This window comes from Pelodiscus sinensis, chromosome 29, assembly GCF_052426305.1.
Source record: "Pelodiscus sinensis isolate ZL-2025 chromosome 29, ASM5242630v1, whole genome shotgun sequence".
Classification (NCBI taxonomy): domain Eukaryota; kingdom Metazoa; phylum Chordata; order Testudines; family Trionychidae; genus Pelodiscus; species Pelodiscus sinensis.
In genome coordinates, this window is record NC_143080.1 from 2,183,945 (window position 1) to 2,211,054 (window position 27,110).

The 27,110-nt window shown below is 57.4% G+C and overlaps 1 protein-coding gene across 2 annotated transcripts in view; it reads left to right on the top strand.

Annotated features, from left to right (window-relative positions):
- SKAP1 (src kinase associated phosphoprotein 1) overlaps positions 1-27,110 on the top strand; it is a 236,197-nt gene extending 209,087 nt beyond the window's left edge. The window contains exons 11-14 of one of the 2 annotated variants that reach the window (XR_016348050.1): positions 8,117-8,229; positions 17,590-19,695; positions 25,899-26,015; positions 26,852-27,110. Coding sequence is in view for 1 of the 2 variants with exons in the window: in XM_075911455.2 (XP_075767570.2) it covers positions 8,117-8,229; positions 25,899-26,000 (215 nt within the window). In the remaining variant the exon portion in view is untranslated. The remainder of the gene's footprint in view (positions 1-8,116; positions 8,230-17,589; positions 19,696-25,898; positions 26,016-26,851) is intronic. The other variant, XM_075911455.2, reaches the window with a different exon arrangement.

Sequence of the window (27,110 nt, forward strand, 5' to 3'; positions counted from 1 at the left end):
TCAGGTCTGGATCGGACGGGTTATTTCGTCCCCTCCAGCTGTAAATAAAGCTCTTGGAGCACTGAGTTGCGTCAGGACCCTGAGGACATGTCTTCGCACCAGTCCGGAAGCTGTCTCCCTCACAGTCGGGCCTGTGTCTCTGCGGCACACGTTCCTCAAGGCCCCGTCATTCCTCATGGGAGCATCGCGGGAGACCTAGAAGGAAGTAGGAAGGCAAACAGGGAGAGGGGCTGTTTCCGATTCCCTTTTCCGTGGCGAATGTGGTTGGAGACGAAAGAGTTTGTCTACACAGGGATACTCGGGAAAGTTACTCCGAAGGAACAAAAGGTGGGAATTCAAAGTGGATTCGTTAAACGGCCATCAACCCCCATCTGGACTGTCAGCCAAAATGAAAGTGGCCTTCCTCGGGTTTCGCTCCCTAAAGCTGGAGCCCTAGGAGGTGCCTACGGTTGCCAGATACCTTCACAAAAAATCCCAAACAGGCAGGGAAAAATTGGTTGAGGAAAAAAAAAAAGGAGACCAAACTTGTGAAGCAAAAAAAAAAAGAGGTCGCTGTGCCTTTAAATTACCGCACTCCTTGTTCCCCCCACCCTGGCAGACACCACCAGCCATCCATCTGAGGAAAACAGAAAATATTGGACATTTTATATGTCTGGTATTCTGGGGGTTTTTTACCGGATGGAAGGCCAAAATACCAGACTGTCCAGGCGAAAACCAGACACCTGGCGACCCTAGAGGCGCCGGAAGGAGGAATTCCCCTGAACCCCATTGAAACTCACATCCCTCGAGGCACCCGACTGCTGTGGGTTTGGGGTTTTAAAGGCTTTCCACAGGCAGCTCGTTTTGGCCTTGAATTCTGAGGGCCCGCCGTGCGATGCCGGAGGGAAGAGAGCCGCAAGCGTGCAGCGCCTCTGAAACAGGCATCCCAAGGGGGGGACCCCAAATAAGAGGTTCCCCCTTGAACATTTTGGCCTGTCCCATTCACCGCCTGGCCAGCCACTCGGATACTGACGAATAGGAGCCGGGCAGCTGCCTGGGGGTTATCGTTGTTCGGTGGTTATGGCCCGTGATGGCTTTCGGACACAGGCCTGGCCGTTTTCGTGCGGAATGGTAGATTAGACTCCCACCTCCGGCCTGCTGGCCCAGCTCTCGAATGGGCAGCACGGTGGCGCGGCGGGAAGTACGTCCTCGCAGAAGAACAATTAGGTGGAGCGGAGTCCTTGAAATGAAAGCTGAGAGGGTGGGGGAGGGGAGGGTGCCGTGGGTATTTTTCTTAATTATATCAAATGGTCAAAATGCCAGAGGAGCATTTGGCTAATGTAAAACTTATTGTTTCTCATTTCCGAGAGCCACAAGGACACTCTGCAGCCAGCCAGCCTCCCCCCAGCAAATCAAGCCGAGAGCCGCAGTCTCATCCTGCCAAGAGACTCATTTTCCTCTCTTAGCAACTGGGCCCTTTGCAACCCTATGTTCTGAGCGAAGCGCGGGGAAGGGAGGGGATGGGCACATCTGCAAGGCTTTGTGCCAGGACAGGCCTGGCCAAATTCCACCACCCGCAGTCTTTGGCTCCTCCCATGGTCCACAGCACCACTCTCTCCTGGGGGCCGCCGGTTGTTTCTGCTAACATGAAAATTAACACAACCTGTAGCTCTTTCCACTGCCGTCATTACGCTTCAGAGTGAACGGCCCCACCCCTGACACAAACAAGATCTCTTGGCATTGGAAAAGGTTCCGAAAAGGGCAACACAAATGATGAGGGATTTGGAACGGGTCCTGTATGAAGAGAGATTGATAAAAGATTGGGACTTTTCTGCTTAGAAAAAAGGAGACTAAAGGGGGGGGGGGGATATGATGGAAGTCTATAAAATCATGACTGGTGTGGAAAAAGTGAATCAAGAAAAGTTTTTCACTTGTTCCCATACCACAAGAACTAGGGGCCACCACCTGAAATGAATAGGTGTCTGATTTAAAACAAACCAAATGAAGATTTTCATCACACAGTGCACTGTCAACCTGCGGAACTCCTTGCCAGAGGATGTGGTGGAGACCAGGACTTATAACAGGGTTCAAAAAAGAACTAGATAGATTCATGGAGGTTAGGTCCATCAATGGCTATGAGCCAGGATGGGCAGAAGTGGTGTTCTTTGCCTTCGTCAGAGGTTGGGAATGGGCGACAGAGGTTGAATCACTGGATTCCCTGTTCTGTTCATTCCCTTTGGGGGCACCTGGGCTGGATGGATTTTTGGTCTGACCCAGCATGGCCGTTCCTATGTTCTAACAAGGGCCGCTTGCACCTTTCTCTTGAGCGTTGTTTGCAGCGGCACAGATGGGGGCAGGAAAACATGGCCGTTGCCCCGTTCGTTTCTGATGGAGAACTTTCTGCGGAGACAGACGGGCTCCTCTAGGCGCTGGCACGGCAGGTGACCGAACGCGGGCTCCCCCTCGCCCCGCGGGCTGTAACATCTGGGCTTACTCACGAGTACAGGGCACGAGAATGTGGCATTCGACAGACCGGATCCGATCCGAGGCCCATCTCACCCAGGAGCTGGTCTCCGGCTTGTAATCGGTAGCAGCTTACACCAGAGGAAGAACCCTGCAGGAGCAGCTCCGGAGGGCAGATGATCCTACATCAGGTCTCAGGCTGATCTCGCCTTTCGGCTCTCAATATCCCGTCCTTGGACCTACTTCTCTCCCTGGACTGGCGGGCTCTCCACAGGAACAGCCAGGCCCCGTTTATCCTGCCCCGAATCTGTTTCCCAGCAGCTGGGAATGACCCTGTTCTGTTCACTCCCTCTGGGGCACCTGGCATTGACCACTGTCGGCAGGCAGGATACCAGGCTAGATGGGCCTTTGGGCTGACCCAGCCTGGCCGTTCTGATGCTCCTGTTGTTGTTTTTGAAACCACAGCTGCGGAGGCCTTTGTTGAGCTGTGTGTGGTCCCCGGGTCCCGTTCTGGAGCGGATTGTTAATTTCGATTCCTCTTAAGTGCCCGAGTCGTTTACATTTCCCCTCCGCTGGGCGTTATCGGGTGCATCTTGACTCAGCAGGGCTTTGCCCATTCCCCGCATTGGGTCAGGTCTCTCGGAAGTTCCTCGCAGCCCTCTCTGGTCCCAATTCACCCACATAACATCGCACTGTCGGCAGCTGTCCCTGCCTCTCTGCTTGGCCCCTCAGCAGATGGTTAATAAGTACAACGCCCTGATTGCCTCATTCCAGAGCCCTGTTATCCAAACTCCGCTCTGCCTCAGGCTGGGGGGAGCAGAAAAGCTTTCGGATACTGCCGAGATTTGGATAATAGAGCAGAAACCCTTGGCTTCGGGGGAGGCCACCTTAGCGTAGAATGGGTCCTAGAGCCACATGGGGAGCCCTCTGCAACCTGAATGAGCTGGACCCTGTCATAGGGTGTCATGGGGCTCCCTGCGCCGTGTCTTCTGCCCTGCAATTCTCTCAGCAGCTCGGCCAGGGCACAAAATCAGGGACCCTGCCCCTGGAAGGACCTCGAAAGGCATCCAGTCCAGCCCCCTGCCCTCACGGCAGGACCCAGCACCGTCCAGACCCTCCCTGAGAGGTGTCCATCCATCCTGCTCTTAAATATCTCCAGGGACGGAGATTCCACAACCTCCCTGGGCAATTTATCCCAGTGTTCAACCACCCTGCCAGGAAGTTTTTCCTAATGTCCAACCTAAACCTCCCTGGCTGCAGTATAAGCCCCATTGCTTCTTGTCCTGTCCTCAGAGGCCACAAGAACAATTTTTCTCCCTCCTCCTTGTGACACCCTTTTAGGTCCTTGAAATCCGCTCTCTGTCCCCTCTCCGTCTTCTCTTTTCTAAACGAAACAAGCCCAATTCTTTCAGTCTTCCCTCCCAGCTCATGTTCTCTAGACTGTTCATCATTTTTGTTGCTCTTCTCTGGACCTTCTCCAGTTTCTCCACATCTTTCTTGAAATGTGGTGCCCAGAACTGGACACAATCCTCCAGCTGAAGCCTAATCAGCGCAGAGTCGAGCGGAAGAAGGACTTCACACGTCTTGCTCCCAACACTCCTACTAATGCAGCCCAGAATCATGTTGGCTTTTTTTGCAACAGTGTCACACTGTTGACTCCTGTTTAGATTGTGGTCCCCTGTGACCTCTAGGTCCCTTTCTGCAGGGCTCCATGGAATCCTAGAACACTAGGAAGGAAGGGACCTCGAGAGCCCATCAAGTCCTGCCCCCTGCCCTCACGGCAGGACCAAGCACTGTCTAGATCATCCCTGGCAGGTGTCTGTCCAACCTGCTCTTCAGTATCTCCAGGGATGGAGATTCCACAACCCCCCAGGCAACTTATCCCAGTGTTTATCCACCCTGATAGGTGGTTTTTCCTAATGTCCAACCTCAACCTCCCTTGCTGCAGTTTAAGCTCATTTAAGTCCATGTCGTACTGGAGTTTTTTGGGACTCTTGGCTCTCCCCTACGGGCCCAGCGACTTATTGCTTTTTAACTGATCCATTTGCTTCCACTCCTGCCGCGCGACTTCCAAGGTGATCTCCTTATTACCAGCGAAGGGCAGATCTGGGGTCGGTATCTCCCAACCCTCCTCAACCCAGTAGTGAAACCAAGGCAAAGAAACCGCGGCGCTTCTCAGCCATGAGATCCAGCCTGGCCTTTCAGGAACAGCGCCCCCCGGAAAGAAACAGTCGATAGCCCCCGATTTGCAGGGGATGCCTGGGCTGTGGCCGGCAAGTGTTATTTGCAGCAAGGGCAGAGCGTTGATCAAACGAGCTTGCTGAAGTTGCCGAGTATCTGTGATGGGGCAGGATAGCTGTCCACGTACGTCCCCACCATCCCAAGAGGGATGGCGTTCAGACAGCTAGCCCTTGCCGGTGGCACCGATTTTACCCGGCTCTTTTGAGCACACTGGCTTGATCAAAATGCGGCCAGCAAGCCTGCGTCTGCTGCAATCATGCGCTGGAAGGGCGTGTTGACAGACCCCCCGACTTCTTACTGTGTGAAACATTGTAGATTTCCGTCCCATATCTCCTTCCCCACCCCCAGCATATTGGGAAAATAAGGAACCGGTTATTGTCCAAAGCGGAGTGAGCTGCCTTTGACCGTCGCTGTATTTAAACCTATTTCTCGGGGATTTTCCTTACACTGATCTGTAGGATCACTCATATGTTAGTTAATAACTGGAGCGATTTCCACCTCTCAAAAAACTCCATCCTCGTCTACGGTTGGTGTCGTCTTTTTCTCCACAGTGGAGTGACTTTGTGTTTCACTGGAGAAAACCAACAGATCTGGAGTGGGTTTTTCTTTGGGCTTGGTTAGTCTGCAGAAGAGAAGAGTGAGGGGGGATTTGAGAGCAGCCTGCAACTCCCTGAAGGGGGGTTCCAAAGAGGCTGGAGAGAGGCTGTTCTCAGTGGTGGCAGATGGCAGAACAAGGAGCAATGGGCTCAAGTTGCAGTGGGGGAGGTCTAGGTTGGATATTAGGAAAAGTTATTTCCCTAGGCTGGTGGGGAAGCGCTGGGCTGGGTTCCCTAGGGTGGGGGTGGAATCTCCATCCCTCGAGGTGTTTAAGTCCCGGCTGGACAAAGCCCTGGCTGGGTTGGTTGAGTTGGGGCTGGTCCTGAGGTCTCTCTGCACCCTGGGATTCTCGGATTGTCCTCCTTTTGATTCCCTGTAAAAAACCGTTTTGCATTCGGTCCATTTTTTGCTGCCCCCTGCTGTCTGCCATCAGCTGTTAAGTTTGTGAAGGGATTTTGGCTGCTGCTGCTTCCTTTGCTTTGCTTCATAACCGCTGGGTCCCATGTTTTAGACAAGCTTAAATAACCCAGCGGATAGCTCCTCCTCTTTCTATTCCCTTCGCAATCTTTGCCCTGCTGCTGTGGTCCCCCTTTAATATTGTTCCATAGGAGACAGACCTACTTTCTTCCAGCCTTTCTACTTAAGTTCCCCAAGTCTCGGAGTCATTCTGTTTGTTCCCTGCTGTACCATTACCCATCTCTGTAATGTCCTTCCTCATATTTAAGTGATCAGATCCGAGCACAGCTCTCCAGATGTGTCCTTACCCATCAGTCCCTGAGACCGTATTAGGAACATTTCCTGCAACATGTGCTCGGTATTTTCTATTTATGCTTCACGGGCTTGATTCACCACCCCGTCGCACCAGTGATTTCAATTCGGTGCTCAAATGAGTTCCCGGGGAGTTTGCTTTACTGGAGGGTTTTACTCGTTTATGTATTAATTCTTTGGGCCACAGAATCCGCCCCTTTGGAATTCTCTCCTCCCTCACCCTCCATTATAGGGAGAGGGGGTGGCGCTTGGGAAGTGAAGTGGCTCAGTTGTCTCTGCTACTGATTTGCAGAATGACCTTGGGCAAGTCACTTCCTCCCCTTCTCGCTGGCTCAACTTCTCTCTGCTTGGGTGTAAAGTGGGAGGCATGATGCAGCCTCAGATGAAAGTAGCTCTGTGTTATATATGTCACAAGGAGAGAGTCGTAAGATTGGGACTTTTCAGTTTGGAAAAGAGACAACTAATATAGAGGTCTATGAAATCATTACGGGTCTAAAGAAAGTAAATAAGGAAGTGGAATTTATGCCTACTAACGCTGGAACCAGGGGTCTGTCACCTAATGAAATGAATAGGCAGTGGGTTTCAAACAAACAAAAGGAAATATTTCTTCATTCAGCGCACAGTCAACCTGTGGAACTCCTTGCCAGAGGATGTTGTGAAGACCAGGATTTTAACAGGGTTCAAAAAAGAACTAGATAAATTTACAGAGGTTAGGTCCATCAATGGCTTGTAGCCAGGTTGGGCAAGAATGGTGTCCCTAACATCTGTCAGAAGAGAGGAAGGGGTAACCCACTGGCATACACCCAGAGTTTGAACTCAGTCTCATGCCTAACCCCCTTTCTCTCGACGCACACTCAGTGTTAACCCAGAGTCCCCTCACCACAGGGGGGTGGATGATCCGAGCCGGAGTCAGGCCAGGACCCAGGGTTCAAACCCTATTGCTCTGCAGTACAGACACCGACCCAGTAGACTCAGGCTCTGGGCGACTGCCAGAGAAGTATCCCACAAACTGACCTTTTGTCCTCCGGATGGGGAAGTTTGGCCAGACTGCGCCACACCCGCAGACCTGGAGCAGCCACATGGTGGGAGGGCGCTAGGAAGTCTGGGATTTGGGAGGACTGGACTCGGGCTTCCAGACGTGTGTAGACGCTCCAGCCCCTCGGTTAACAAACCCCGAGTCCACTCTCCCTGGGCTCCCACTGCCGCGTAGCCAGACCGTGGGGCTCCACATCTGACCAGCTCCCCTAGCTGGAAGCGTAGCTCTGCCCGGGGAGGAGGCGCATCTCCCCCGGAATAAGAGCTCCTAGCAGGGACGCTCAGGCGGCAGGCGCTGGCTGTGCCCCGCCACATCCGCTGGCGTGGGGTGGGAGGGAGGTGGCAGAGGGCCGTGGCCGTGGCATGGGTGGAAGTCGGAAGGGTGGCCTGTTGTGGGTGGCTGCATTCTGGGTGGTGGGATCTGTAATTAACGATTCACCTTTAATTCCTAGAGGGTTGGCAACAAGGGATGTACGAACGGGCTTGCAAAGGTCACCGTGTCACCGCTAAAAGTGGCGGTGGCGTGGTGACGCGCGCTTTCTATTGCAGAGCCCACGGAGAAACCCCCGGGAGAAACCCTGTGGCCGAGGGGGCCAGGCCAGGTCCGCCCCTGCCTGCAGTGCAACGTCCTTATGCCCCCAAAAAGGAGGTTTACTGATCTTGTGGAAAAGGGGGGTTTTACACAAAAAGAAAACATCCACACCGCTTGTTTTGGCACAAAAACCCCAGGAAAAAAAAGAGATCTGCAAAAAATATGCAAAGGAGCACGCGACTCATGCAAATGAGTCCCTCATTAGCATATTTTCTGCTGCCAAAACTCATAGTGTAGACGTAGCCTCAGCGCTTAGTTAAACTGGAAACATTCGCAGGGATTTTTCTTTTCGATAGATAACATTTCCTCCAGGAAGGAACTGAACTCTTTACCCAGTTCTCCCACAGGGCTCCACGCTGAATAGGATCCGAGCCACGCCAAACCCCCAGGACACGGGGGAATCCTCCGGGAATTGACCCTTGTTCTTACCTCTCTCTCTAGGACTCGGGGCGCGAGATTACGCGAACTATTACCAAGGCATGTGGGACTGCGTCAGCACCCACCCGGATGAGTTGTCCTTCCAGCGCGGCGATATCATCTACATCCTAAGCAAGGTAGGGGGCTGTTATGTCACTGGGAGGTTTCGTGGCCTCTGAGCTTAATGGGGCGGATGTGGGAGTCGTCTCAGTAAACAGACTCGTCTCTGACTCAGTGTGAACATGCCCCTTCCCCATCGCTGCCAACGCTGAATTTCCGTCAGCAGCCGCAGGGCGACAGCACGAGCAGTGACGAGAAATAGCGGCAACCCAGCTTTCTGCAGCCTGGAGAAATGAGGCCTGGAAGGGTTTGGTCCAGCTCCCGGAAGGGAGCCCGGGTCCTTGCTGGTTGGGAGCTCCAAGAAAGCTGGCGGTGTCCCGGTGCCTGGAGCGCCGCAGGCGCTAAGAGCTTGTGGGATTGAATCCGGGAGAGATTCAGACCCGGACGGTGCTTCCCGGCCAGCCCTCTCCTGCAGTCCTCGGAGAAAGCGGGAGGGCATACCCAGGCTCCCATGCCCTTCCGAGAGCCCCAAAGCGCCTTGCGGCCGGGGATGAATGAAACCTCCCACACCCCCTCTGATGCAGGCCAGCAGTGTTCCCCCCACAGTGGGAAACTGAGGCACGGAGTTCCGGCTCCCACTCCCGTGTCCGAACCAACGTCGGCTGCCCAGGCTGGAAGGGGAGCCCGGTTCGGACTCCCTGCCCCCTCCCCAGCACCGGTCGGCACTGCCTCCTCCCCCGGCCCCCGCGTAAGCGTAAGCGTGTGGTATTTAAAAGGCCCTCGGGCGAGATGTTTCCCCATAATGGAGTCTGTGTGCGGCGTTGCTGTAGCATTACAGGGGTAATTGAGTTGCTCAGCCAGGTGTGACGGGGCCTTTCTTTGTCAGGAGCACGCAGGTAAATAAATTAACCGTGTGCCCCTGTGCTGAACGTGCCCGTGGGGGGAGGGGAGGGAGGCAGGATTCTCAGGGGGGCAGGGGGAGGGGAGGTTTGGCGACCTCGCGTCTTCGTACTGTTCAGGGCGGCCGGGAGGAGGGCGCCGGCTGTAGCACCAGCCCTGCTGTGGCTCACCGTGATGCTGCAGCGGCTGCCGAGAGGGACGCTCAGATAAATGGCCGAGGGGGCCTTTTGTTTGTACAGCGCCTAGCGCGACAGGGCCCGGCCCGTGCCTTGCAGGAAAGGGTCACACACACACAAGCAGGGGGCTGCCCGTCCCAGCATCTCTCCCCACTCCAGCGCTGGCGGGGTTGCTTCCCAAAGGCCCCTGGCAACAGGCTGCGGTACTGGCCCGGGGGGCCTTCCCCTTCGGACCTAGATTGGGCAGCAGGTGGCTTTGGTCCGATTGCCCAGCATGTCTGTGCCAGGAGGGCCAGGCGCCGGGCACGTCCACACTCTGCTGAGCTGAGCCCCCTGGCCTCGCACGAGCAGGATCGGCAGCACCCTGGAAAATCGGGGGCTCTGACGGACGGGGCAAACCCAGCGGTGCCGGGCGTGGCTCTGGTTTCCTTGCTGCGGTTCACCGAGGCGAGCCAGGTCAGAAAGGCAGGCCCGCAGCCAGGGCATGACCGGGGGGAACCTCCAAGCCTAGAAGCCCAGGGTGGGCAGAGACCTCAGGAGGCACCGAGTCCAGCCCCCTGCCCAAAGCAGGGCCAGCCCCGACTCCATCATCCCAGCCAGGACTTAACACCTCGAGGGATGGAGACTCCACCCCTCCCTAGGGAACCCAGCCCAGCGCTTCCCCCCCGCCTAGGGAAATCGTTTTTCCTGCTCTCCAGCCTAGACCTGCCCCCCTGCAATTTGAGCCCATTGCTCCTAGTTCTGCCCCCACGGAGAACAGCCTCTTTGGAGCCTCGCTGCAGGGAGCTGCAGGCTGCTCTCAGATCCCCCCCCACTCTCCTCTTGTGCAGACCGCTACGCTCCCCCGCCCTCCCTGCGGGCCCAGTCCTGGAAGGAACCAGGCCCAGCCTGCCAGCTGCCATTGCGATCTGAAGGTGCTGGGGGTTCTGTGGTGGGCAGGCCCTCGGGGAGCACAGTCCAGTTGACCAGACTCTCCCCTCTGGAGTTTCCACTTTCGGAAGGGGGGGCCTGTGGCGGTGCGGCGTGGTCCTCCGCCTCCTGCACCCCCGTAGTGGCACGAACAGACTCCACCAGCCAGTAGAACAGAGGGAGTTTAGTGCTTCTCCCGGATACAGCACAGCACAGATGTCATCTGGTTACAGGGCTAGGAGGCCTCAGTGCCCCCCTTGAGATGGGGGGTGGCTGGGCCCCTAAATCCCAGCCCCCTCCCTAGCCCCTTCTCCCCTGCTTCCCAAACTGAAACTAAAACTCTTCCAGCCTTGCCCCCCAGCCAGGAGCAGCATTCCCCCTTCCTTTGTTTCTCTCCCTGGGGGGTAGCTGGTCGGACAGGTTGAGAGACCCTTGCCTAGTGACTCATCCCCTGCCCTGTTGGGCTGTGCTACAGGCAGCAGCCAGTGGGGGTCACCCACAGCCCCAGCCTAGCAACCAGCAAGGTACCCGCACTACGTCACAGGGCCCCCCGGGCTTTGCTTTCTTTTCAGAGTCTCCCAGGCTGCAGGTGGGGGTTAGGCAGGACTCTGCCGGAGCGGGGCCCGGTGTATTGGTGGAGTAGCTATGCCGGCTGCGTGGGTTGTGCAGGAAGCACCATATAGCGGGAAAGGAACGCGCAGTTCTATGGCAAACCAAGGCCCAGCATGCTCCTTAACTAGCTCCCTGCTGGCTTTTGCCGCAGCTGAGCCACGGCGCCCCCGCCTCCTCCTCCTCCAGCCCCGCAACTCCTCTTTCCGTCTGGCACTGAGTCCCACGCCGTCCCTGCTCTCCAAGTCTGGCTCTCTGGGCAGTGGGGATGAAGCGCAGGCGCTGTGACCCAGGGCCCGAATTGCCCCGCGGATCTTTCCTAGGGTGGAAGTGAGCCAGCCCTGATCCCTCGGGGACGGGCTAGGAAACAGACAAGGGCGCGGTCGAGCAGAATTTGGCCATTCCGGGTGGGAGCTGCTGAGTGCGTCTTTCTCCCTATTGCGTCCATGAGAACGGTCCGTGCGTCGCTGACCCCGGTCGGATCCGAAGGGGATGCGGGGGCTCGTGCAGAGCCCTGACTCGGAGCCAACGGGATCCGCACAGGGGCTCGCCCTGCCGAGCAGAACGGCCCAACAGGACGCCAGGAACCTATAGGAGCCCAGGGGGTTCCTGTCCTCTGCTTTTGAACGCCTCCTGTCACTGCGGGCCCCGCGTGACCTTCTAGCTCTGTTTGAACAGGGGGCGCTGGTGGCTTTAATTGCACCGCAGGCTGCTCTGTGCTGGGCTGGTTGGGTCTTTGTGGTGGCAGTTCTTGGCCCTTTCCATCCGGGGCTCTCAACGCACGTAACAAAAAAGGCTCAGGGACCTCCGCTCTTCTTTGCCGACGAGTAATGGGGGAGGCGCAGCGAGCGGAAGCAACTTGCCCAGGGTCCTGTTGGCAGCACAAAGCAGATGGCCAGAGTTTTAACCTTGCCGAGACCCGGGGTGCACAGGGACAGCAATGGCGCTACACCGGGGTCAACCCCTCCTGACTTCCCACAGGGTGTTCTGCCCTGCTCCTGCCCTCAGACCCCGCCCAGGGAAGGCAGCTTGGCGCCCTGGCAGGGTTTTAACTCTCTTCAGTGGCTCCAGATTGTGACTCTTGTGCTGGCTTCCTCACACGTAACCAATTAGTCCTGAGAGCCTCCCTCTCGTAAATTACTTCACACGATGGAGGCTCGCGGCCGCAGCAGAACCCGAAGGCAGGGGGGATGGGGGGAGAGAAAAGGTGTTTGCAAAGCCTGTTCATTCAGCTGCATTTTAATTTCCTTTTCAATCTTGTCCCAATTAATTTCCCAGAATTAATCTCATCGAAGCAAACTCGGTGGTGTCGTGGCTCCAGTTTTAGTGGTGCGGTCGCTCTGTCTGAACATGAAATAGTAGCTAATATAAAAATCCATCTGGTGTGTTTGAAACACATCCTGGCTGCTGCTTGGGTCCTGTCTGACATTTCGAGCGTCGGCAGTGGGGAGAAAGTGAGTCGGGGGCTAGGGGCCATCAGGAGCTGGCTAGGATCCGGCAACCCAGCGTGCTCTGGGAGTGGGTCCATTCCTTGAAACTGGGTCCCCACTCAGAGCATGCGCAGAGAGGACGTGTAGCCTAGAAATTAGGGCAAAGACTGTAAGTCAGGGACTCGGGATTGTTTCCCCAGCTCTGACAAGTGACTTGCAGGGTGTCCCTGGTCAAGTCACTTAGCCTTTCTGTGCCTTCGTTTCTGGACCTGCAAGCGGGGGCTGTGGCTGCCTACTGGCCGGTTAGCAGGGGTTGTGAGGCACGACTCGTTCCCATGTGCAAGCTGCTTTGAGATCCTTGCTTCCCGGGGGCGGGGCGCGGCCGTTCCGCTGTTTTCTCTGCTTCCGACCACAGGTGTCCGCCGTGGCCCAGAGTCACTGGAAGCGGCCGGGCGAGCCACGAAGCGTGTCAGGTCCCTGCCCTCTGCCGCAGCACGTGCCCCCCTCGATTCGGGAGCCCCCTGGAATGGGGCCACGCAGCCGGGCCGCCTCCCTGCAGATCCGGGCCCTGGCAGGCGGCGCCTCGCCCCGCTGGGCATGCCCGCTGCCGGGCCGGGTGTGGACGCAGCAACCCGCCCGCCACTCCCCGGGGTGGGCGCAGGCGGCAGCTGCTCATCGCCTGAGCTTGCAGCATCGGGGCCCCGGCCCGGCTCGGAGCGCACCAGGCTGGCGCACAAGCGCCGCAGGCCGGAGCTCGGTTCCTGCGCCTTTGGCACCGTGCGGGGCCTCCCTGGGCCGTCCCCCTGGCCACCTGGCACCTCTCCGGGCCCGGCCCTTCCAGCATCGCCCCGGGCCCCCCCTCCGGGCCGCGTGTGGGGGGAGCGAAGCGAGGGCCGGCTCCCCTGGCAGCGAACGGGCCATTTGCACGTTCTGCTAATTACCCCCCCGCCGGGAGATTTCCCCTTCGAAGCGGCCTTAGTGGGATGCGACACGCAGCCCGTAAACCGCGGCCACGTTCATTCTCTCAATTGCCTGAAATGAAAGTGTGTGTTGGGGGGGGGGGGGAGCCGGGGGGGGGCGGGGGGGGAGGGTTTATTCTTTGGAGCCCAGCGCGAAAGGAGGCGTTTGGTGACATCTAGTGGCTCTTTCTGGCGCTCTCCAGCGATTGTGCGCGGGGGGGGGGGAGGCAGCGCAGGGGGGGCAAGGGGGGGTGTGAATGGGACAAGGAACCTGATTGCAGCTTGTCACATCGCTATTATCCACCTCTGACCCACCGCAGGGGGGGGTGTCTGCAATTCCCCCCCCCCCCGCCGTATTTATTCTGGGGCAGGGAGGGGGACGCGGAAAAGCGCCCCCGGGCCTGTGTTAACAAGCCGCGCTGGGCTGACGGGGGCAGGCGCGGCCGGGCTTTCGCCCCCATCAATAACCGCGCCGGGAGGCTGGCGGGCGCGGAGGGGAGGGGATGGGTCCGGGGTCAGCGGGAAGGCAACGGTCATTCCCCGGTCACATTGAGGCGCGGGCTCTTCCTCCCCCCGCACGCGCCCGACAGGAGCCAATCGCCCAGAACAAGCCCCCGACAGCCTCATTCCTCCCAGGTAACTCGTACAAATGAAGGGCCGGAGGAGGACAAAGCGCGGGGCTGCCCAGCCCGGCGAGCGCGCAGCGCAACGGCATGTGGCCGCTGACCCCGCTGCCGTCTCGTAGACAGCGCGAAAGCAAGTCCAGACACCCTGGGCCGGGCTCCCAGACTCAGCCCCCCCCCCCCCCCCCCCGCCCACCGACTCGGGCCCCTGAGCCAGGCTCTGAGAGCAAAGCCGTGTGGCGAGGAGCCACCATTCGCTCCCTGGCCCGGGTTTCCAGGCGCTACCTGGCCGCCCTCCCCAGCGCACGGATGGGAACGGGGCTGGAGCTGCCCTCCATGGCACCCCTGGCCCAGATGGACACCAGCATCCGTGGAGAGCTGACCCAGCCGGCTCTGTCCTTGCCTGCTGGTGCCAACTGGCTCCGGGGATGCTCTTTGCACGTGAAATCAGACTCTCCCCCGCACACCCCAGCCTCCCGCAGGCCTCCATGGAACAATGGTCCAGGAGCGTGGCAAAGAATTTACCCAGAACTGTGCAAACTTTCGCAGTGCCCGTGGGTTCATCTTCAGCACCACCAGGGCTTTCTGAAACTCCAGCGTGGGGTGGGGGGGTTTTTTCTTTTAATATTCAGACCATTTATTTTGTGTTGAAATGTATAACAAATGCGGTTAAAGACTTCATCTTTGACAGAGGTAATAATAAATTCACTGTTTAAAGACAGTGGCTTAATTCCTTATACCCTCCAATACTGCGCAGAATAAACTATATTCATCACTGAGTAATTTTTTACCACATAAATCTTTAAAACTAACCGTTGTAGGCTGTTGAGGCTGAAATATTGTGAATTTATTAGATATGCCCATGTAGTATTGGATTCAGAGGTTTCCATTCGAATATATTACAGAGGAAATTTGTGTCTTTAAGTGTGACAATCCCTCCATTTTCTGAAGCCAGTATTATAATATGCGGTTTCTCCAGAGTCAACTCTGCCTTTATTAGACAGAGATTTAGTAATAAACCTTTCGCTAATCTGCCAAAGAGGGTGGGGGTAACCTTTCATTCGCATGCCCTGTTTAAAATGTGTGGCGAAAAAGCTTTTGTTTCTGCTATAACAAATGTCTACAGAGTCCCGGTTTTATTTCTTAATAGGAGGTGGAAATTTTATCTGGGGTGGCCAAGAGAGAAAAATAGCAGAGCAGGGTGTCATTTTCAGAAGCATCTTTCTTTGACAATAACTTTCGCGTGACTCTGCTGTCATTTTTTTCTCAAGTGAGGGTTGGTTTGTGGTTGCGTTGTGTTGGTTATTCGGCAATAAGTTAGACACTGAGCAAATGTAGGGTGAAATCCAAATGACACATACACACAAACTAGACCATCGACACTTTGAAACTGACATTGATTTTTCAAATGTGCGCAGGAGGGAAACCGCTTTTTAGAGTGTCGCCAAACTTGTTTGTCATTTTTTTCTTAATTGTAGCCTGTTGAGCTTCCATATTGAAACCCGCTTTGTGGTTTCCTCGGATGGTGTAAAATATCAGTGGAAATCTCTGTTTGTTGGAGAGAGATAATTATAAAACCATATCCCGGTTCATGAGGCGCGGGTAACATTTACGCCAATTGATGTGGTAACATTTAAAGCGGTTATATTGCGAAATGTCACGTATGGTCTAGTTTCATTAGAGAGAAGTTATTAGATGGATGGTATTGAAACTCCCATTCCTGGGAATAAAAGAAGTTTGCATTTTTCTCCGTCCATGGCCCAAAAAGCTCAATCACCTCCCCTCCCCTTTGTCATAAATGAAATGTACAAAAACTTCTGCTGTCTGCAGCCAATAACAAATCAACAGTTTAAAAATTAAAAGCTGGCTATTAACGACTAAACAAAAGAGACAAAGAATCCCATGACCATCAGCATAATGGTTCAGACGGGCCCGGGTTGAAAGATAAGAATAAACACGCACAATTAATACTCAGCATATGCCATTTATGATCAAAAGAATTCTCTCCTCTCTGCGAAGGCTCGTAAGCCCGACTCAGCATCTACAGTGTCTTCTTTCCCCGCTTGTGTTTTCCGCATTGCTCCATCTGTAAATGAACAAACATCTTGATTTTATAGCCCTTTGCTTTGTAAAACCGAGACATGGAAGGGGCGGGGGGCTATCCTGGATGCCTAAATAAGACTTTCATTCCCAATTCATTTGCACGGTAGTGATGAAGTTGTCACAAACCATAATGCAGTATTTAATTAAAATAACAGAAGTGGATTTGGCTGTGTCCTGGGGTAACGATCACCAAGTGAGAGCCTGCGCCATCCGTATTGTATTTATGAAACAGCCGAATCGAAGGTGGATTTGAGCTGATACAGAAGAGTGAACATTTAAACCATTGTTCTTACAAACGCTGCATTTTTCTTTTCTTGCCTTAATTCCCCCTGGCGATCCCCTCCTTCTTCTTTACTCCTCACTAGTTGACCGAGATCATCTTTATTTCAGCAGTGTGTGTGTGTGGGGGGGGGGGGGGACTTCCAAGTGGTTTTGGTCCTTAACTCCTGTTCTTCAACTAGTGACCCCCAAACCTCTGTTGCTCTGAAATCTCCCGTCTGTTGTCATGGAAAGGACTGTGAGCCCCATGTAGGAACAGACAGGCTCTGCAGAACTTGGATTTGGGATTCCAAGAGGGGTGTTTTTAAAGCCACTGGTGTGCACCTGCTGTTGTCTGAGCTCCTACAGATGCAAAAAGTGCAGAGACTTGGCAGAATTCAAGTGTTCTTCTCCCTCTCTCTCTCTCTCTCTCTCTCTCTCTCTCTCTCTCTCTCTTTTATTTACTTTGACAGATCATATCACTTTGGCTTTAAGCCTTTTTTCAGTTTTACTCTATTTGTAAATGCTCCTCATTAGAGGAAATTCTCAGGGAGGTCCGATGATGAGTTAATGCCAGTCGAGGTTGGCATTCAAAACGTGAACGTCTTCTGACCATTAACACACTGGCTGGACATCTGATTTTGGACAAAGTAAATCTCCTTGAATCAAACTCCAGTATGTTCTCCATCGGCGTTTTTTGTAAATGTTGTTGATCATCTATAGAGCTGGGGGGGTTCAGCGGATTGTGTGCAGGGTGAATCTCACGTTTACCAATAAAATCTAATCCTACAGACAGCGATTGTGAACAGAATCTCCTACCTACTGCTCTGTCCGAGTAGCGGTGTGCTCATGCCCACTTCACAAAGATCGTTCCCATCCCACCACATTTTCGGGGATCCCGTCCCCCTCCTGGTCTGCAAAACGATGGTTAGCAGACAGCCCCAAATTAAAAGGAAATAAACAGCAAATCGTAAACGATGAAACACAAATGATGAAAGGTCTAGAAAACAGGACCTAGGAGGGAAGATTGAAGGAATTGGGCTTGTTTAGTTTGGAAAAGAGAAGACTGAGAGGGGACATGAGAGCGGTTTTCAAGAACCTAAAAGGGTGTGACAAGGAGGAGGGAGAAAAATTGTTCTCCTTGGCCTCTGAGGATGGGAGATGAAGCAAGGGGCTTAAACTGCAGCCAGGGAGGTTTAGGTTGGACATTAGGAAAAACTTCCTGCCTGTCCGGATGGTGAAACACTGGGATAAGTTGCTTGGGGGGGGGGGTTGTGGAATCTCCATCGCTGGAGATACTGACAGGTGTGTGCAGGTTGGGGACACCTGTCAGGGATGGGCCAGACGGTGCTTGGCCCTGCCATGGGGTCAGGGGACTGGACCCGATGACCTCTCGAGGCCCCTTCCAGTGATTCTATGATCAAATGACCCTAGGAATTAAGGGAATCTGTTCTTTGGACTTCTCTGCAGCAAAACCAGGTGCTTTTGAAGTTCCTGAAAGTGAAACTTCTCCACTCGGTCCCCCCGTCGCATCGCTCATTCCATTTCCTGGCCCTCCGCTTCCTCTGCGAATTCTCCATCCTTCCCCCTTCTAGGATCAGTGATTACAGGTAGGCTCTTATCTCCCCTCCCCCCCCTCCCCAGCCATGGAAGGTGATCGGCAGAGTTCTGAACGGAACAGAACTCATTCCAGTGGCCTTTGGAAAGGAAGCGGCCCTGGGGTTACTGGATAGAGAGATTTTCATTGCACTGATCTTCTGAGGGGCGCGCTGGTCTCTCCCCACGCTCCCCTTGCAGTGGGGAAATCCGAACTGGGCCCCTTTCCCACAAACCCCCCCGCACGATTCTCTCCAGCCCCCCTTGCAGGCCACACACACAAAGTTTCCCTCGGCTCGGTCAGTTTGCATCGCTGGGGTTCAGGACTCTCCCTGGCCGCAGAACAAATGCAGGAACCGGCGCGTACAAGAAACCCAATAAAACCTCGCGCCCTTTATTATTATTATTTTGTTCCTGGGGGGGGTGGGGGGGGGCAGCGGACAGAAGCGTCCGGCTTCCCGGCCACCCCTTCCCGCACCCCTGTCCCGGTCGAGTTCCACCTCCAGCTCCGAAGTTTGGCCGTGAAAAATGGTCATTTTGTTCCCCCTGCTCAGAGCACGTTATTAAAATGCTAATTTAAAAGAAAAAGGAGTTAAATATCCAGCAATGGTGCCGTCTAATTGCAGCCATAATGAGCTCTCTAAATGTGAGTGCCCCTGACACACGGAGCATAAACAGCCAGCAAACAGATCATTAGCACCCGCGTTCATTTATTCTGGCGACCTCACGGTGACCCCGCCGAGGGTAGGGTAAAGAGCAGGTGGATCCGGCTGTGGTACCCCCTCGGGGGATCCAGGAAATGAAGCTAGAAGCAGCTGCCATGGCAACACCTATGTGCGCGGATGATGTAACACACCGGCAAGCAGGAGGCGCCACATTTGGGAGGCCTGGGCCACCCCACGCGCGCCGCCTTTGCCATCCCGAGCGCTCGATGGGCCCCGGCTTTCTCCCAGCGGGAGGCGGGTTGGGGGGGTGGAGATGGAGGGGGACGCGCGGAAAGGGATGGGGTGGGCACACCTGGGCCGTACCTCGCACCCCTCCCTGCGGCTGTGCGCCTAGTTCTGCCCCGTCTGCGGGGCACCGAGCTCCCTCTCGGGCAGCTGACCCCCACCTATAGGGAAGTGGCGGGGGGGGGAGTCGACTGTCTCCTGGTTAGTCTCTTCTGCCACGCACAGCGCCGGCGTTAGGTCCCCAAACCTCAGCTCCCCCCAAGCGCGCGGAGGGAGAGGGTCATTCAGGTGCTACAGATCTGGGGAAACTGAGGCACGCCACTCTGGAACCCAGAGTGCCTCTCCGCTGTAAACACCAGCCCCCGGGGGGGCACCCGACATTCCCGACGCCAAGTGCCCGGTGCTTTTCCTAGCTGCAGGTCGGCATCCTCCGCCACAGGGCTCAGGCCCGCCCCCCAGTGTGAGCCGGACCGGGCCCCGAGGTCACAACGCCGCGTGTGAACGTGAGCGGCCGGGCAGGAGATGAATAAAACCAATTCTTGGGAAATGATTTTCCTCCATTCCAGCCGGCTTGGTGCGAAACAGCCTCACTAATCACCTCCCCGCAAAAGCACAATCGCTGGGTTTTTTCCAAGGGGCATGAACAGACTATCCGTGGAAATGATTCTGAAATAAAGAATAGCCCAAGCAACGCCCTGGCTCCCCCCACCTCGCCCCCGTTCCTCGGGCCCCCCCAGCCCGGTGCACTCTCGGTGAACCTGCGCTCCTGTAACAATGGTCCTGGAAGTGCAGCGGGGAGGTGATTTAGGAGAATATTAGCGGCGATGCAGCGCTGCGAAGGCGTCTCTCTCCGGGCGCGCTGGAGAAATACGCCGCACAGATGGGCTGAGCAGATTAAACATTTCCGTCACATTGTTTCCAAATTGCGGTGCGGTGCCCGAGGGCTGGAGCGGCGGTCAGAGCGCGGCGGAAAGGCGCAGAGCCGCGCGCCGCCGGCCTGCTGGAAGACGCGGAGCCGCGGCCGTTTCACGTGAGATCACAAGCCCATCAGCTCGGCCTCCAAATTCAGCCCCCCCCCCCATCTTCCCTCTTGCCAACGACCGTCCCTCTCCCTGGCTGCTTTGTGCTCGGGCACCGAGCCGCTTTGCGCCTGTCCTGCGCCTCGCCCTGGGCTCCGGAGTAGGGGTGCAGCAGGGGGGTCGAGTAACCCATTGCCCGCTAAGCAAAAGCCTATAGGTTAATGCTATAGATCTGGGGAAACTGAGGCACGCCACTCTGGGCCCTGGCTGGGAGTGGAACCCAGATGTCCTGCCTCCCTGCTGTAAACACCAGCCCCCGGAGAGGGCACCCGAAATTCTCTGGTGCTTTTCCTAGCTGCAGGTTGGCGTCCTCTGCCACAGGGCTCAGGCTACTCCCCCCTCCCCCACCTACACCAGGCTGGCCAGCAGCCCAGCTCAGTCCCGGCTTGCACCAGGTCCAGGACCTCCCCCCTGGTGTGGCTCTCATTATGGCAGCCAGGTCCGGAGCCCTGACCCCTCTAGACAAGCGCTGCTGGTTTTTAAACTGTCTCCCCTCGCGGACCAGCTCCTGCCTGGCACCTTGCGCTGATACATCCAGAGGCAGCTGCGTGGAGCCGCAGGGGGCTCCTCGGGAGTGAGGCCGGAGCACACGGCCTGCAGGGCCCAGGGACTATAGGATAGTCGAGTAACCGCTAAGAATTCACCAGGTCAAGTCAGGGATGTTTCGCATCCTGAGTCCAGATGGGTTCCCACCCGGCGCCTCCTGTCGCGCTCCCCACGGGCCTCCTCGGCTAGCGCTCACTTGCCCATCCAGATTGTGTCTGCCCCATGCAAATGCAGAGTCGCTCCTCTGCCTTCCGGGGAGTCGCTCTGGCTTGGCACCACTCTCACAGGGGGCAGAGGCTGGGCCAGGCAGATGCCTCTGGAGTTTAGGCGCACAGAGAGACCACTGACCCATCGGAGCCTGGGCTGGGAGGGCCCAATTCGTCTGTGGTGCAAACCCGAGGGCCCGGGCCAGGGAGGAATTGAGCAGACGGTTGCAGGCCAGCGAGACAGCCGGCCTGGCCTCCACGGATCCTCTTTTCAGTTACCTGCACCATCCCGAACGCCTGCCGGGGAGGGTCACGGGGTGGGGAGCCTGTTATGACATTGGACACGGATACCAGCAGGGCCCGGCCCTGGGCGGTGGGCAGACCCCTCCCCATCCCACTCCACCCCTCCTCCAGCCCTCACCCTAGGCTTTGCCTAGCCGCGTGTATCCTCCGCCCTGCCCGCCAGCGGCCCGCGGGAACCCATGGAGCAAGTTCCTGGCGAGAGCAACTAAATAATCGTTGGGGGGCCAATGTAATCATTCCTCCGCCTTGCGACGGGTTCGGCGAAACGCTGCATCATCAATCGAGTAACCGACTGCCCGCTAAGCAAAAGCCTATAGGTTAATGCTGTAGATCTGGGGAAACTGAGGCACGCCACTCTGGGCCCTGGCTGGGAGAGGAAATGCTGCTTTGTTGGGAGACGAAGTCGTGGGGATGCGGGCGCCGCCTCCTGGCATCACCCTGCGCTTGGGCCTTTGACCGGGTGCCCTCTTCCTCGCGGGCATGCCCAGCCCCCGGCGTGGGGGGAACAGGAGCATGCTTCCACAACCGACGGGGTCTCCGCGCAGTGACCGTCCGCTTTCCGCCAGCTTCAGGTCTGGAATTCCCCGAGGGAGGCAAATTTCAGAGCCGGCTTGAGCTCTGAGCTGGTTTTCTGGATCCACAGAGGTAGGGATGCCCTGGCCTAAAACTCGCCCGCGGCGGCAGACCCTGGACAAGCACATGGCACGCATCCCCTATGCCGCGGGATCCTCCGTTTGACTAACGGTAACGTATGACACCCACGCACCCGTAATGGAGCTGAGCAATCATAAACCGATAAGTCCCTGATTGATTGGCTGTTCCTTGAGCATCCATCAAAGGATCATTGATCTTCTGTGCAAAGCGCGGGGGAGGAGGGTGATGGATTGCGCTCCTGAAAGAGGCACGGGTTGTTTACGAGGGCGTGCGGCAGGCGGGTGGATGTCGCCCGGGACCCGGAGCAGGGGTGAGGGACCAACACTGTCCACTGCACTTTTAGTAGAAGGAAAGGAGCACTTGGTGGAGGAGGAGCATTGCTGTCTGCAGCTACTGTCACGTCAGGCTGGGGTTCGCCCCACAGCCCTGGGGACGAGGAGAGGAGCAGGGTTCCCTGTAGGACGGGTGCTGGGGGGAGATTCAAATGCACCCCGCTGACTAGCAGGGTGCCCACTGTGAGGCTGGTGTTTCTCCTGGTGGTGCACATTTGCACCTGCCTCGGTGCATGTTACAAAATTTATTCCACACACGGGAACCAAAATCTGCACACCGAAGGACAGGCTTAGAGGGAACATTGGCGGGGAGCTGCATGAAGTCCCTGCTTCAGGGTGCAAGCCATGGGCGTGTTAGAAGCACCGGCGTGAGTCAGGAGCCAAGGTTCAGTTCCCTGCCTGTTGAAGGGGGGTAACCCCTCTGACGTCCCCGTCGCCCCGCCTTTTGTCTGCTGAGCCTGGACGCGTTTCAGCAGCGGTCTCTCGCTTCGGGCCTGCATAGCCCGCAGAGCCAAAGGGCAGCCTGTTCGCCACACCAATGAGTTCTCCTTCCGCCGCCCGGAGCAGACGTCCCCTCCCGGGGCAGGGCCAGAGGTGGGGGAAGCTTCTGGCTCAGTGAACCTGGGGGCTCCATTTCCCTCTCTCTCCCAGGTTCTGGGCCCCAGTGGGGCGGGAACCATTAGCATGAGGCCTGGAATTAAATGAAAACCAGAGGCTGGAAGGCCTGTCGAAGGTGGTCGCTGTCGCTCCGTGGGCGTCCAGGCTGGGCCGATGTCCAGCCCCAGAGAGCGCAACCCGGCCGTCTCGCCGAGAGGCACAGTCGCTCCCGGGCCTGGCTGAGCTGCCCTGCAAGAGATCGGGGGCAGCTGGCCATGAAAATGCTGCCGTCCTGTAGCAAGGGGCTTCCGTTTCCTTTTTCTCAGGGTTTTAGGGAGCATCCTGCTGCTTCTCCGCCCCCCCCATCCCGGCACCTGCAGGCCAGGCCTTGGCAGCATGGTGGAGGGTTCCGAGGCCGTAGGACCGGCGGATCCTGGAGAGGGGGCCGCGATGTTCCCGTGGCCATAAATGGCAACAGGGGGAAAACGCAGGAGGCCGGGTCAAGCTGTGAAATAGGGAACGGGGTCTCCCTCTCCCCTCGCGGCGGGAGATGAGCTGCACCCGTCCTTTGCCGGCCCTGCGCGCCAACCCGCTGGCTGCCGGGTCTGGGAAGGGGTGCCCGGCCCTGCCGATTGCCAGGCCCCGGGCCGGCCCGCTGCGTTGGAGGGAAGAGGTGCGGGGAGCAGACCCGAGGCCTCCCGGTGCCGTGAGGAGGTGGCGTCCTGGTGCGGGGGCTCGGCGGCGGGCTCTCCTTTCGCCCGGGCGCGCCGTGTAAACCAACGGCGTCCCGCTGGCGCGCACGAGGAGGCCTGGGAGGAGAGGATCTTGCCTCCCCGGGTTGTGCAAGCCACCGGGACTGAGTTGCGGGTAGGGGTGCCAGGTGTCCGGTTTTTGCCCAGGCTGTCGGTTATTTGGGTCCCCCGTCCGGTAAAAAAAACCCAGAAAATACTGGACATGTGAAATATCCTGTATTTCCTGTTTCCCGCGGATGGAAGCCCGGTGGGGACAGTTTTCCCCGACTGTGTCTGGCGGGGGTGTGCAGGGCCATTTAAAGGCGCAGTGACTTTTTTTGGGGGGGGGTCAATAACTTTGGTCTCCCCCCCCTTTTTTTTTTTTAATTCAAAAGAATTTTTTCCTGTTTTTTGGGGGGGGGAGGGGTTCGGTATGTTTTGTTAAACCATCTGGCAACCCTAGTTGCAGGCCGTGGGCCCGGCACTTTTCCCTCCGTGGCCTCAGGCGCTGCAGCCGTGCGATGGGGCTACATGAGGCAGCGCCACGTGCTTGGAGATCCACGAGGCAGCCGGGACCTGCAGGCCTGGCTCGCCCCCGTCTCCGCAGGCCCACGGGGCTCTTCGCCACCACTGTGCAGGTCCAGATGATGTTTGAGTGGCCCCCAACAGAGCCTCCCCCGTCCCAGGCTGCCTGCGCAGACCCCGCAGGCCCGGCGGGAAGCTGATGAGGCCGCTTCCAAGGGAAACAGCCCTCCCCCGCCCTCCCGCTTTGCCCCGGAAAAACCCAGCTGCTCAGCACCCCCCAAACCTCAGCGTCAGCATCTTCGCAAATGAGCACCTCCAGACAAGCGCAGGGTTCACCCGGCGCCGGGCTGTGGCTCGCCGTGCCAGTGCACTCCGTGTTTTAATAGTTTAATAAAAATTAGCATAATTAACGAACATCTGTATGATCCAGCGCGGTGCAATTTGGCACTTGGAAACGAGGGCTTACACATTATTGCTGGGAGTTTAATGTGGTTTTAATTCTTTTTGGCACCGTGCAGTGGAATAAACGTTTGGTGCGGAGGGTTCTCGGCTGGCTGGCATTTGCATTTTCCTCCCTTTGATTACGAGCCATCGCAAGCGCCCCGGCAATTCGTCAAGGCAGGAATTCTTTTAACAGGCCTCGTGGTGCTCGGGCGGGGGCGGCGCAGCCGTGGCCAGAGGGGCAGGCGAGATGGCTCCGTTCAGGGCCTGACGGACCCCTGCCATCCAAAGCTCTAGGCCAGCGTGTGGGCCCCGGGGGCGGCTGACCCACAGAAAAATCAGTCGTGGGCTGCACACAAGTGAGAAGCGGGGGGACTGGAGCACCGGCGCGGGCCCCCCCATGCTGGTGGGGGGACCCTAGCCCTGGGGCTTGCAACGCGGCCGGGGGGGGGGGCGTTTTATGGCTCTGGGACCCAGCAGCCTGGCATGGCTGTTTGGCTCCAAGATTCGGACGCATCTGCCCTGGTGAGTGCGTCACTTGCTGAAGTCAGCCCTCCCCCCGCGCGGGGGTTTGCTCCTGCCTGGCGCTGGCAGCGGGGAGCCGGAGGTGCAGCTGGGTTTGGGGAGGCTGAGCTCTTGGGCTGGCAATCCCCGCGCAGGGGGGCTGGGCCTCGGGAGGGCTGGGTTCTTTCTCTGCTTGCTGCAGACGCCTCGTGTGACCCGACCCCCAGCCCTTCCATGCCTCAGTTTCCCCACCGGGGTTTAATCTCATGCTTCAGGCCCCAGCCCGTCACCTGGGGCGGGGGCAGGAAGTATTTCCTCCCTCCCCATCTGTTTTTCGGGCGGGGGGGGGTTCTGGCTCCTTCCTGTGAAGCGGCACAGCTGGCCTGTCGCTGGAGGAGGGGGCCGGGGCGCTGGGTCAGTGCTGAGCTTTCTCGCTCTCCGGGGCATGGCTGGTGGGTCTTGCTCACATGCTCAGGGTGTAATTGATAACCGGGGGGGCGGGGAGAGGGGGAGCACGTGGGACAGGAATCTCCTCTCAGCTCAGACTGGAAAGGATCTTGGGGTGCAGGGGAGGTTGCCTGGGGAGGTAAGTGACTTGGGATTTGGGGGCACCTCTTGCTACTCTGCGCCCTGCAGGTACAGGGGCCTCGGACATTCCTAAAATCATACACCGGAGCTGGAAGGGGCCTGGAAGTCCCATCCCCTCCCTCTCGCTCATCCCTGACAGCAGTGCTCCCTGGACGCTGAGCGCTGGGGTGACCGCCCAGGAGAGATTCAGGTGCCGCCCAGCTGATTGGCAACGTGCCCAGAACCGGCAGTGTGTTTCTATTGGTGGTGCACATCTGCATGCACCTTTGGTGCATACAACAAAATTTATTCCGCACATGGATGGAACCACTTAGAGGGGGCATTGCCGGACAGGTGTGTGTCTAACCTGCTCTTAAATACCCCGTGGTGGAGATTCCACACACACCCTCCCTAGGCCATTTATTCCAGAGCTGAACCCCCCCCCCCCCCCCCCGCCCCGGCTCCTCAGCCTCGCCTGGTCTCTCACGAGCGTTGAGACTCCTGTGACTGTTTCCTACTTTGGGCTCACGCTGGGTGCCGTGTTCCTGAGTGGTCCCTTTGCAAACGTGGCTACAATCGACCTGCCCAAGGAAACGGGGGTAAAGTCAGGCCCCCTCCTACCCGCCGCCCTCCCTAAGACCCAGAAGCCTGGCACAGACCTCAAGGGGTCTTCTAGTCCAGCCCCTGCAGGCCTGAGTGTCTCGTCCAGCCTGGCTAAGCCGGCCTCTCGCTTGCTGTGTTTTCGCAGGAGTACAACATGTACGGCTGGTGGGTCGGCGAGCGGAACAGCGAGGTGGGCATCGTCCCCAAGGAATACCTCACCGCCGCCTACGAACTGGAGGAGAGATGATCCGGGGGCTCCGAGGCATGGCCGCTGCTTTGCAACGCACGCGTGTGTCTCCTGGGGGTGCACATCTGCATGTGCCTGGGTGCACGTCACAAAATTTATTCCGCACACAGACAGAGAGTCGAGGGAGAGTTGGTGCTGGGACAGGGACTTTTGAGCAGCTTGACCTGGGGAAACCGGGGAGGATTTTGCCTTTGGCTCCCTCTTCTGGTGTTTGCCCTGCATTGGAGCAGGCAACCCATCCTGGGGATCTGCGAGAGAGGGGAGGGGAGCAGGGGGGTGAGCAGATGGTGCTTTAGGTAGGAAGGTGAGGCAAAGCGTCAGGGCGGCCGCTCCCAGCTGTTCCGTGGCCAGGGACAGATGTCGGAGTCGGCTCCATCTGCTGACCGTGTCCCTGGCTTTTGTCGGTGGCTTTGAGGTCCCTGTGCGACACGTGGCCAAGGCGGGTTCCCCGGCAAGTTTTGTTCCCCGAAAACATTGCCTCTCGGTAGCCACGCCAAGACCCCGCAGGGTGCTTTTCCCACCGAGATCCCCAAGCCCCAGCCGCAGGTGGGTAGTTTGACTGATTGGGGAAACTGAGGCACAGGGCTGGCTGCTCATGTGCCAGGCCAGCCGCGGCGCTAGACGTAGAACCCAGGTGCCTGCTGCCCGGTGCTAACCACTGGCCCACGCTGCCACTTGCTGCATCACACGGAGCCACCTCATCCCATTCCAGCAGCCCGGGGCCCTGCTGCGGGAGGTTCTCGTTGCCTCCCCTGGCCGTTCACCGTGAGATGCCGGGCAGGGCAGGGAGAGGGGCAGGGCAGGCTGCTTTCCCCTCCCCGCTAGTCATTCCTGTGTCTCTTTCCTCCTAGACTCCCTCCTGGTGTCGCTCTCCCGGCTCCCTGACTGTGCTGAGATACCGAACAAGAGCCCCCGCCCCGAGGGTCCTCTCAATTGCTGCCCCGCGGGGGACGCCTCCGCCACCTACATGGGAAGAGACTCGTGCCCCCTGCTCCTGGATGGTACGTGGCCTGAGCCACGGCTCCTCCCCCGGCTGCCGAGACGCCTGAGCAGCCCGCACGGTTTTCTATCCAGCCGTGGCGGGCCCAAAATACAAACGATTCCCTTTGC